General features: G+C 44.4%; 2 protein-coding genes across 2 annotated transcripts in view; one reads left to right on the top strand and one right to left on the bottom strand.

Moving 5' to 3' along the window:
- Positions 1 to 10,095, top strand: part of LOC307132836 (serine/threonine-protein kinase WNK2) — a gene marked incomplete at its 5' end in the record, with an annotated part of 77,527 nt that extends 67,432 nt beyond the window's left edge. Inside the window, 3 exons of the mRNA XM_079827414.1 lie at positions 4,658 to 4,702; positions 5,326 to 5,576; positions 7,772 to 10,095. Coding sequence (XP_079683540.1) covers positions 4,658 to 4,702; positions 5,326 to 5,576; positions 7,772 to 8,113 — 638 coding nt within the window. The 3' untranslated portion in view covers positions 8,114 to 10,095. The remainder of the gene's footprint in view (positions 1 to 4,657; positions 4,703 to 5,325; positions 5,577 to 7,771) is intronic.
- LOC307132267 (interleukin-17 receptor E) overlaps positions 1 to 12,701 on the bottom strand; it is a 517,506-nt gene that overhangs the window by 314,655 nt on the left and 190,150 nt on the right. The window lies entirely within an intron of this gene.

A 12,701-nucleotide genomic window follows, 5' to 3' on the forward strand; every position in this document is an offset into this window, starting at 1 on the left:
GTAAACAAAGACTTTGGCCGCGACTCTGGAAGACTTGGAGTTAAGCTTTTCTTTGAGAAAAGAACAAAGAACGGCACTGAAGTCAATCTTAAAAAAGGAAGATGTGTTCGGAGGTTTGCCGACCGGATATGGCGAAAGTTTAATCTATCAACTAGCCCCGCTTCACCTTCTTCTTTGCTCTGGTTGGTTGTGGCGCTCATGGCGCTATCCTATTGCGTGCTGAGGGAATTTGAAAGACAACCGTTTATCCCGCCCCTCGGATTGAGCCCTGCCAATGGTGAGTTCCCAGACCCAACATCTTGATGTGGGCCTGGCTTGTCAGGCTACCAAGCCTCTGCTTTTAAACTAAAAAAGCAATTACATTCTAGATTCATGGATTCCTTTTTATCAACAGTTGAATATGAGAGAGTTTCATTAAAAAGGCAACATTTTGAACATAAAGCTGAGAAAATCGCAATTAAGTCAAAGACTTTGTCCGGATGGGATTCAGAACGATTACCAAAACACATGTGGAGTAGATCGAATCCATCAACACCCAAAGCTTCAAAGTCAATTCTTCTTCATGGCTTCAACATTTCATTCAGTAACATAAGGCAGTTTTGATTTATATGCGGTTTAATGTTCGATGATCGTGTTATTTTACATGTGCGAGGGGGTTGCGTTGTCATAAATGATGAAAAATCTTGTCAATGGTGGGGAAAGAGTAAAAAGTGGAGGTTTAGGAGAAGATCAGTTCAGTCTTACGTGCTCAATATTTTCACTCACGGCCACAGACACATACCATATATGATTGTGAGCGACAATGACTTTTAAAGACCCCATGAAATCAGTTTTTTTCTGGCTTTTAGTCCGTGTCTTTTAGCTTTGAGGTAATTTGCTCTATAGAGACATGTGAAAAAGAAAGTACACCATCTTTGAATTCTGTGGTTTTATGTATCAGGACATATTAAAAAATAATTGTATTATACACTTAGACTTAGTTCCTCCTGCACCGAGGGCAACGAGCGATCTCCAGCGTACTCAGTCAAGCGCGGCGACTTTGGCTTCGTCCCATGATATTCCCACAGTGTTCAGGTCATTGATGAACATGTTGCGGCAAGTGTTTTTCAGACAGCCAGGCTTCTGTTTTTGCACCCTATTCTGGTCTTGTCCAGACGTCTACGTCATTGCCACTTTTGGAAGTCAGGTTTGTGGGAGACGGGGCAGATGCCTAGCGAATTGAAACCGTCATTTGCCAACCAGATCCACTTAGGCTCGACTCAAGGTGCAGCGTTATACTTCTTTGTTAGCTATATGATCTCAGTTTGCCACAGGCAGCGTTGGTGGAAAACGCTCAGTCGTCGTTCCATATCTTGGAGGCGTATGTCTCCGTCGGGATGACGATGGCATTTAGAAGGCGATTCTTGGCTCGTAGGCTGATGGTATTTGACCGCCAAATGGACGACAGGCATTGGTAGACTGAGAGAGCCTTACCAATCCGGCAAGTGTGATTGTGTTCACGGTCTGTGTTGCTTGTGATCGTACTGCCCAAATCGGTCAATTGTTCAACTTCGTTGATGCGTTGTTGGCCGATGGATATTGGGATTTTTGATCAAGAGTAGCCGATGCGCATGATCTTCGGCTTGGGATAATTCTTGGCCCCACTCGTCCAGCCTCATTGTCCAGATGCTGCCTTAGGTCCTGTAGACGTCAGATGAATGACACTTTACATACTATACTTTTTACTATATTGGCAATAGAATTGGGTCATTTGAATTCAGGTGTTCCAATCACTTCCATGGCCATAGTCAAAAATTCTCATAAACACACTCCTAAACCTTGTGGAAATACTTCCCAGAAGAGTTGAAGCTGTTATAGCTGCAAAGGGTGGGCCAGCTCCATATTAAACCCTACGGATTAAGAATGGGATGTCATTAAAGTTCATGTGCAATGAAAGGCAGGTGTCCCTAAGACCACCCTTACTGCTTCGATAGGAATTAAGACTGTAAGTAGCAGTGGGGCAAATCAAATGCCTTTTGATTAATTGATCATCAGTTGTTACCAACTCTATAAAAGCAGAAGGTTTGGTAGTTTGATGGTCTAGAGCAGGGGTGTCCAATCATGATCCTGGAGGGCCACTGTCCTGCAAAGTTTAGCTCCAACCCCAATTAAACACACCTGAACCAGCTAATCAAGGTCTTATTAGGCATACTAGAAACTTCCAGACAGGTGTTGAGGCAAGTAAGAGCTAAACTCTGCAGGACAGTGGCCCTCCAGGACCGAGTTTGGACACCCCTGGTCTAGAGCATTCAGGTGTGTGTTAACACAATGCCAAGGAGGAAAGACATCAGCAGTGATCATAGAGAAGCAATTGTTGCTGCCTATCAATCTAGGTTACAAGGCCATTTCCAAAGTCCTCCATTCTACAGTGATTATTCACAAGTGGAAAACATTCAAGACATTCCGTGCAATGCTCAGAGAAAATCCAAGAACTACACCTCAGACTCTACAGGCCTCAGTCTGGGTCATGCAACAGGACAATGATCCCAAGAACACCAGCAAATCTACAACAGAACGGCTGAAAAGGACAAGAATCAAGGTGAAATTCTGTGGCAGGACCTTCAGAGAGCTGTGCATAAACAAATGCCAAACCTCAATAAACTGAAGCAATGCTGTAAAGAAGAGCGGGCAAAGATTCCTCCACGAGGAACACATTGCCATTTATTTTAGTTAAATAAATGGTGTAATATGGCATGTGTTGTTGTTAATCTGTATTTACCTCATTTTAAGATCTGCTAAAGACCAGGGGGCTTGTTCTTCGTACGTCACTAACCCAGTTAGCTGGATTTGATTGTTGACGATTTGGCATGATGCTGGATTGTTTGGTTCTTCGAAGCTCATCCTGGACTTGCTGTCATAGCAACAGATCCGTAAGCTTAAACCTGCTTGCGAGCAGCTTATTTCATATAAACAGGATTAGATTGCATCTTTTTAAGCGGCATTGATTGTTAAAATTTGTCCCAACCACTGCTACTTTATTTCAAGAGTTCCTTACTGAACCAGGGACAATAATAATTTTAAATAAAAATAATAATATAGCAATTTATTTGAAAATAATATTATATGGTTGTGTATATTACATAAGACTTGATTGAGAAATGTATTTGTGATGGAATCATTTCTTTTTAATTTTATTGGAGTTTTACACACATGCTGTACAGTTAATCTGAGCCTGCATTAATTTGAGTGGTGACAGATACACTGTAAAAAAAAATTTGACTGATGTGACTGATCACATCTACATTTTTTAGTTGGCCAAATTGAATTTCTGTGAATTTAAATGCATCAATTCACAGAATTTCAGTTTGGCCAACTGAAAAATTTAGATGTGATCGGTCACTAGAAAATGTTCAATTGGAGACCTGATTTTTTTTTACAGTGTATTATGGGATGGCTTGATGCAGCACAGGAGAAGCAGATAACTTGATCTTGACCCTTAAGAAACTTTAATTAATGATGTCACTTAAATCTGCTTCAAATTGAATTAAAAATTAAATGAATTGCTAATTACATAATTTAAATAAAAATGTAAAGGGTGTACAAATACTATATAATCGTGAATATAAATAATTGGAAATCATGTTTTTTTTTTTATTTAAACAGTGCACATTTAATCGATCTATTCTAACTTTTATGTTGGTTTGGTCGCTTGACTGTTTCCTTTAAAAGGTCCAGAAATGTGTCGTTTTTTTAATTTTTATTATTTATTTGTCAAGTTTTTCGCCAGGTATCTTTTTTAATTATATGATGTCATTACGTTGCTGTCTTTCTGCCAGCCAATCGCTGCATTGCTGATCGTGGTTTCGAGTATCGATGCATCTGCCCAGATGGACACAGGAACGCGCAGTAATCTTAGACAACTTAATCCAGATATTTTAATCCAATTCGCAAATTCGTTTGAAGAACCAAATTAACCTGAGATCAGTTATCACGATTAGAAGATCTGGCATCTGTCAAATCATCTCGGATGTATTAGGCGAGGCACGAAGAACGGACCCCAGATGATTTTTGTATGTCCTGATATGTAAAACCATAGAATTCAAAGAGGGTGTACTTAATTTTTCACACAGCGGTTTGTATTATTCTAGCGAGCATTTTATTGGACAATGACCATGAGGATAAGAAAGTCCCTTTGCCCTTAAATATAATCACTACATGCCTTCATCTAAAGCTACAACACAAGCAACTGTTGTGACAGCTGCCATTGGATCTTAACTGTTGGTGGTGAGTCCGTCCACAGTACATCAGTCGTGACTTTGGCCAAACTTACATCCTGTTACAATAGGATCTATTCAGGAAAGAACGTTGTTGTGCCAATCAAATGGTTTCATGGGGTCTTTAAAGTAGGACATTTTATTTAAAGAAAAGTGTTGGACCTCATTCAGAGTCCAGGCTTGAAGGTTGTCTGCACAAAAGGCCTTTTTAACTCACGATCCATTCAAACACGTCACCCACCGACACCTCATGAGATCACAGATGAAGCCTCCCTGCACCTGATTCTGTGTCTGTTCTCTGATTGGTCGCTATGTTTTCTTGTGCAGCAGCTTGTCCAATGGGCTGTGCCGTGTGCTTTTCCCCGCCCCCTAACGTCTCTGTCTTTGCTGTTTTGCTCTTGTAGGGTCCACTCTGAAACGACTATGTCTAGGGAAAGAGCGCAGCAGTAGTAAATATCCCACTCCTTTCTTCTTCGCTCCTAGTCCCTCTTTCTTTCTTTTTTTGGCATGAGCGATCGTCTGTGTGATAAATGCTTGCCGTTTGCAACAGCAGATTGTTGAATGTGTACCGTTTTGATTCATTTTAATCATTTGAATTGTCTTCTTTTTTTTCTAGTGCATGGTTGATGCAGTCAAGTGCTTATTGAAACCTTTATGATTTCTGTATTCCTGGTCATTTAAGTGCATTTTGTTCTTTGTTTGGTTCTGTAATCATCCAGCTGCTTTATTTTAGGATAGAAACGAACATGCGATCAGATCCACCAACACATTTCAAGTACGTACTCTGTGTCTGTTCTTGCATTGGTGGGAACAAACCTCAGTACGCAAGGGGTTGATTGATGTGTTGTTATTCAAAAGTTCGACCCCAAACTTTTGAATGGCAGTGTAAACGTTAATTTAATTAACTTCAAAAATATTATTGAATCAAGTCATTGTCAAAGCAATTATTCACACCTCTAGTAACAATTAACCGTGGTATTAACCACACGACAAATGTCAGTGAGCAGCGGATTGGTTACAGACTTCAGGGTGAATTCTCTGAGCTTGAGGTCTTTCTCTGTCTCTTTCTCAGGGTCTCATAATGCTGGTGCTTCATCATCGTCCGCAGTCGTGCCGGCTTCATCGCCCCGGCCAATCACGGCGCTCGTTCAGGCTCAAGCCAACAACAGCAACAACAAGACTGGCACATTCACCGATGACCTACACAAGCTGGTTGATGATTGGGCGAAAGAGACTCTTGCCTCCGCCCCTCAGATCAGACCGCAGAGATCTCATCACACCTTCCAGACCAGCCACACTCCAACGGCCAGAGTCCCCAATCAGGTACTATACGCTGTTTTTCATCCAAGAGAGGACATTTTTTTTCATGTTCATCTTTCTTTAGCGTGTAATGTTGCTGTTTGAGCATGAAAAATCTCTGCAAAGTCCCTCCAGTGTAAGTTCTTCTCTATATCAGTGTTTGTTTCTGAACTCAAAGTATTGGAAAACCCCCACAAATCATTGTATTCAGATGTCCCAATCACTTCCATGGTCACAGGTGTTTAAATCAAGCACTAGTCATGCAGACGCTTCTACAAACACTTGTGAAAGAATGTGTCGCTCTCAGGAGCTCAGAGAATTCAAGCGTGGTACCGTGATAGGTTGCCACCTGTGCAATAAGTCCATTCGTGAAATGTCCTCGCTACTAAATATTCCACGCTCAACTGTTAGTGGAATTATTACAAAGTGGAAGCAATGGGGAACAACAGCAACTCAGCCACGAAGTGGTAGGGCATGTAAAATCACAGAGCGGGGTCAGCGCTTGCTGAGGCGCACAGTGCGCAGAAGTTGGCAACTTTCCTCAAACTTCCTCTGATCTTCAGATTAGCTCAAGAACAGTGTGTAGAGCTTCATGGAATGGGTTTCCATGGACGAGCAGCTGAATCCAAGCCTTACATCACCAAGTGCAATGCAAAGCGTGGGATGCAGTGGGGTAAAGCACGCCACCACTGAACTCGTTCTCTGAAGTGACCAATCACGCTTCTCTGTCTGGCAATCGCATGGACGAGTCTGGGTTTGGCAGTTTCCAGGAGAACGATACTTGCCTGACTGCATTGTGCCAAGTGTAAAGTTTGGTGGAGGGGGGGTTGTGGTGTCGGGGTTGTTTTTCAGGAGTTGCTCTTAGCCCCTTAGTTCCAGTGAAAGGAACTCTTAATGCTTCAGCATACAATTTCATGCTCCCAACTTTGTGAGAAGAAGTTTGGGGACGGCTCCTTCCTGTTCCAACATGACTGCACACCAGTGCACAAAGCAAGGTCCATAAAGACATGGATGAGCGAGTTCCGTGTGGAGGAACTTGACTGACCTGCACCTCAACCCGATAGAACACCTTTGGGATGAATTAGAGCTGAGACTGCGAGCCAGGCCTTCTTGTCCAACATCAGTGCCTAACCTCACAAATGTGCTTCTAGAAGAATGGTCAAAAATTCCCATAAACACACTCCTAAACCTTGTGGAAAGTCTTCCCAGAAGAGTTAAAGCTGTTATAGCTGTAAAGGGTGGGCCAAACTCCATATGAAACCCTACGGATTAAAGTCCCTGTAAAGGCAATTCTGAGATTTTTTTCTAAACACATTATAAATGTTAGAAATGTATTGCTGAAACAAATTACAAAGACTGTGAACTATGTACTACTGAATTCAGAAGTTAGACCGTTAAACAGTTTTTCACCGTTGCTGTGTTCAGGATTTTCTGGGCGGGGCTAAAATGGTGGCTCGATGACGCACTGGAGCCACAGAGCCTGGCTCCTCCCCTAACACAATCATAACTAGAGCACATTCGCATCAGTTTGCCCGCTTGATCGCGAGTTACTGTCAGTACTCTTTAATTACTATAGTCTACAACTTACAAAACAGCTTACAAAACAAACACGATGACCAAGAAGAAGTGGATTAATTTTGTGAACAGCCATCTTGATGGAGTGCTGAGGATAACCACCGACACCTGCCTCTGAATCTGCAGTGACAATACACCGGATCGTTTTACAAACTTTCACCGGAGACAACTGGGATTCACTGATAATCCGCTGCAGAACCGACTATCACCCGCCCCGGCCTTAGTCCTCCCGTCCCACCGTCATCTGGTGCGTTGTGATCATAGACGGTCGTGATCAGTGAGTGTTGACGTGTGTGCCACGGCAACTTTCCCGCGAGTGGGCGTGGTTTTGGCGCCGACAGCGGACACACCCCCAGCGTTAGAGAGCAGAGAAAGCTGCTCGTTTTTGATAAGCTATTTTATGTACTTGGCGGATTTTTTAATGATTCAAATTTGGCTGGGTGGTTAATAACACATTTATCTGTGGTGTGAGAAACTCACAAGACATGTTTAGTTTTGACTTTACAGGGACTTTAAGAATGGGATGTCATTAAAGTTCATGTGCATGTAAAGTTAGATTTCTCAGTTCATGACCGCATTTAAATAAACCTTGAGGAACCATAAACGAGTGATATTTTCTCACGTGTCTCTCGCTTCTCTTCTAGATCAGAGGCTCAGTCCCTCCGGCGGCTGTGAAGCTCCATCTGCCCCTGTCCTGTCCGCTGTCAGCAGCTCTGGGTCCCATCATGCCTCACGGCATCACCAGCAGCCCATCGCCCGTCCTACAGCGGGGCGGATACCTGATGCCCGCCGCCTCCTTCGCCGGGATGATGCCAGCCCCCATGTATCCACACCAGTGGTCTGGTTTGCCCAGTCCAGTGGGAATGTTTGGCACGGCCACTATGGTCCCGTATCCGACCATGGCCAGCCCGGTACTGCAGACGTTTCCTCTGGTGGTCAAAAGCCCAGATGCCCCGATGTGCCCCAGCAAAGCCAGGACTGCATGAGAGCGCCGTCCTGCGCTTTAAACACTGTTCTGCGTAAGGCTAATCAGTGCACACTTGCAGATGGATAATCACACAAACTCAAACTGACTAGACATTTTCTGGGAGTTCCTGCAACACGTTTTCAACTCGGCTTCAGGATCAAACCGCAATCTCTCCTCTCAATGTCTGTGCGCTTTAGATCGCTGTTGGATCGAAGACGTGTCTGTGCGAATCCTTTGAGCCTGTAAATGTGCGGCGTGAGTTTGTGTGTGTCGTGTGAGTTTGTTAATGTCTCAAATCAGTCCCGTGGGCACCTCTTGCACGTTTTTAGCTCTTATGTTTGAATCTGAATTGAGGAGTGTTAGTGTTAAAGGTTTGGCTGAGAGTAATGGCCTTCAATTCTACTGCCATAAAGTATCATTTCATAATCTTTTTGCTGATTGACCAAAACCTGGATATGCATGAATGGGCATATTGGGCCTTATTAATGAAACACAAACTAAAAGAAATTTAGTTGTTCTTACCTAAATCTTATGAAAATTCTTCTCAGCATTGATTATGGCCAGAAATATCAGTTCTGCTTTCTAATAATGCTCAGTTTAAAGTGTATTTCATTCATTTACAGCACCTTTGGGTGTCTTTTATTGGCCGTTTATTAAAAATATCCAGCAATTTCAGACCACAGGACAAAATCCCTACATTAAGAAACAATTCAGGATGATGTAGTGCCTTGATCGGTCATCAGTTTTCCCTCGAATCTGGAGAGAAAGAACATTCCTCTTCTGTTCTTAATGCAGTGAGTGGTGTGTTTTTTTTTTCAGTTGTCATTTTTGCAGTTCCTTTTCAGTTAAAGCGAGTTTGCATCCAATAAACGTAATGATTTGAATTGTAACTAATATCTGGTCTGCACAGATTGATGAATGAATGCGATGATGTCTGGGTTTGATCGGTTACAATCATTCATAAGCAATACTGCACTAAGCACACAGTCACAGACGGATTTGAGGAACATCTGGTTTACATTGCGCTGATCTGATGAACAATGCATGCCATCAAAGCGTCGCAGGCACCCGAGAATTACTATCTAAACGTGCTCTTATAAGTGCGCCAGCTTCGCTCTTTAAAGCGTAACACAGGGACTGAATGCAGGTTTGACTTTGAATCAGTGTTTAAACTCTGAATGTGTCAAAATGACATTGCATGTGATTCAACCTCCCTGTTGCGTGCTGCATTAACCCAACCCATAATGTGAACAAACTACATTGGACTATTTTGATCAAATGTGTCATTTTTATTTGCTTTGCATAGTGGCTGAGTTTATTCCTTGCACAGTGTTATGTTGAGTTTTTTTTCTTTTAAGAGGGCAGTGCAATTGTTAGTCTGACTCCTATTTATTGTTTTGTTGCTGTTTTTCATAAAAGCGCTCCAGCATGAGAAAATGCAAACGTTTGAATTCTAGCTCACACGTCTACGAAACGTCCAAAATCCACATCCCAACATAATCTCTGGTTTTATTTGTATGTTTGTGATTTAATCTTCAGTCAGAGCTATCAGCCTGTTTTCTCCCTCATTTTTAAACAATTTCCACCCGTGTCCCTGTAAAAGGCTGCGAGCCTCACAACTGCCAAACTGTGAATTGTACAGTCCTCTATATTTATTTTCTCAGTGTTTAGTTGTGATGCAGCTTCTGTCCTGTAATGTGTTTTTCCATCTGTTCGGTTGGATTTCATTATAATCAATGATCTGCTGCAGGAGAAATGTTTCCTGGAGGTTTCTGATATTCTGTTCGTGCTGTTATTAATGCTGGTAATACTATATCTGGCAATAATTACTCCACTTTGCCATGTTTGTGACTCACTTATCTGATGGTTATGGACTTTTCTCTGTGAATGATTGCTTCACCCTTCCCGCATTACTTTACTCCGCTCAGATCAAAATGAAATGCACTCACAACACAAAGACTGTGTACAAGTTTAATTAAGAATAAATCAATATTTTGTGCTTAATAGCTACTGTGTTCTTGTGGTTTTTCACATGCGTAACCAGTGATTATCTTATTTATGCCTATGAAAAGTTTCAATATATTATATTAAATAAGACTGTAAATCCCCACTGAAACATGCACAAATGATTATTTAGATCCTATCTCGATCAGACTGTCCTAGTCTCGCATAGACACACCTTCAGACTGATCCAGCTTTCATTGGTCGAGGACTGTCCAAGAGGACATTTGACTGACATGTAACGCAGCCAATCATAGTTTGTTTTGTTCCCTGTCATGTTTAGGAGCGTGAAAATGTAAAGTAAAATGTCCCTACAATAACAGACCGGCATGCATCTATAAATTATTCATTCAAAAACGGAGCCACAAACTTCACATACTTTTAAATCCAGCGTTTAGTTGATCCTGGTAAGCGCTCATTGTCAGTTGTAAACCATAGACCGTAAAAAATATATATATTTTTTTTTTTAAAGTAGTGACCTCTGGACCGGAGTCTGCGCAGTAGTGACCTCGGGACCGGAGTCTGCGCAGTAGTGACCTCGGGACTGGAGTCTGTGCAGTAGTGACCTCGGGACCGGAGTCTGCACAGTAGTGACCTCGGGACCGGAGTCTGCGCAGTAGTGACCTCTGGACCGGAGTCTGTGCAGTAGTGACCTCGGGACCGGAGTCTGCACAGTAGTGACCTCGGGACCGGAGTCTGCGCAGTAGCAACCTCGGGTCCAGAGTCTGCGCAGTAGCGACCTCGGGACCGGAGTCTGCGCAGTAGTGACCTCGGGACCGGAGTCTGCGCAGTAGTGACCTCAGGACCGGAGTCTGCGCAGTAGTGACCTCGGGACCGGAGTCTGCGCAGTAGTGACCTCGGGACCGGAGTCTGCGCAGTAGTGACCTCGGGACCACAGTCTGCGCAGTAGTGACCTCGGGACCGGAGTCTGCGCAGTAGCAACCTCGGGTCCAGAGTCTGCGCAGTAGCGACCTCGGGACCGGAGTCTGCGCAGTAGTGACCTCGGGACCGGAGTCTGCGCAGTAGTGACCTCAGGACCGGAGTCTGCGCAGTAGTGACCTCGGGACCGGAGTCTGTGCAGTAGTGACCTCGGGACCGGAGTCTGCGCAGTAGTGACCTCGGGACCGGAGTCTGCGCAGTAGTGACCTCGGGACCGGAGTCTGCGCAGTAGTGACCTCAGGACCGGAGTCTGCGCAGTAGTGACCTCAGGACCGGAGTCTGCGCAGTAGTGACCTCGGGACCGGAGTCTGCGCAGTAGTGACCTCGGGACCGGAGTCTGTGCAGTAGTGACCTCGGGACCGGAGTCTGTGCAGTAGTGACCTCTGGACCGGAGTCTGTGCAGTAGTGACCTCGGGACCTGAGTCTGTGCAGTAGTGACCTCTGGACCGGAGTCTGCGCAGTAGTGACCTCGGGACCTGAGTCTGCGCAGTAGTGACCTCTGGACCGGAGTCTGTGCAGTAGTGACCTCGGGACCTGAGTCTGCGCAGTAGTGACCTCGGGACCGGAGTCTGCGCAGTAGTGACCTCGGGACCGGAGTCTGCGCAGTAGTGACCTCGGGACCTGAGTCTGTGCAGTAGTGACCTCTGGACCGGAGTCTGCGCAGTAGTGACCTCGGGACCTGAGTCTGCGCAGTAGTGACCTCTGGACCGGAGTCTGTGCAGTAGTGACCTCGGGACCTGAGTCTGCGCAGTAGTGACCTCGGGACCGGAGTCTGCACAGTAGTGACCTCGGGACCGGAGTCTGCGCAGTAGTGACCTCGGGACCGGAGTCTGTGCAGTAGTGACCTCGGGACCTGAGTCTGCGCAGTAGTGACCTCGGGACCGGAGTCTGTGCAGTAGTGACCTCTGGACCGGAGTCTGCGCAGTAGTGTCCTCGGGACCGGAGTCTGTGCAGTAGTGATCTCGGGACCGGAGTCTGCACAGTAGTGATCTCGGGACCGGAGTCTGCACAGTAGTGTCCTCGGGACCGGAGTCTGCACAGTAGTGACCTCGGGACCGGAGTCTGGGCAGTAGTGACCTCGGGACCGGAGTCTGCACAGTAGTGACCTCGGGACCGGAGTCTGCGCAGTAGTGACCTCGGGACCGGAGTCTGCGCAGTAGTGACCTCGGGACCGGAGTCTGCGCAGTAGTGACCTGGCCTGGGAACGCCTCGGGGTTCCCCCGGAAGAGCTGGAGGAAGTGACTAGGGAGAGGGAAGTCTGGGCGTCTCTACTTAGACTGTTGCCCCCGCGACCCGGCCCCGGATAAGCGGAAGATAATGGATGGATGGACAATAAAAAATGATTAAATTAATAAATTTGATTTAAATGCATAAAATGATAAACTAATAAAATTTGAGGTAAATCAATAAATAAAAGTTAAAATAAAGTGATAAAAGTGAGTCAAACTTGATTTAAATAAATAAAATGAATACATTTAACAGTACAGTAATATAGTGAGTAGAAAAGAAGGTAATGATGTAGCATAATGCATATAAATAAGCAGTGATATCACTGAATGTATATTGAAATTATATTTCTTAAGAAATGTCTTCTTTATTCCAATGAAGAGTGAGTATATTTTTCATAATTAACAAGAAATACTAAAGTATTAAGGTGCTGACGAACT

Source organism: Gobio gobio, assembly GCF_949357685.1.
Source record: "Gobio gobio genome assembly, chromosome: 10".
In the NCBI taxonomy this organism is placed as follows: Eukaryota; Metazoa; Chordata; class Actinopteri; order Cypriniformes; family Gobionidae; genus Gobio; species Gobio gobio.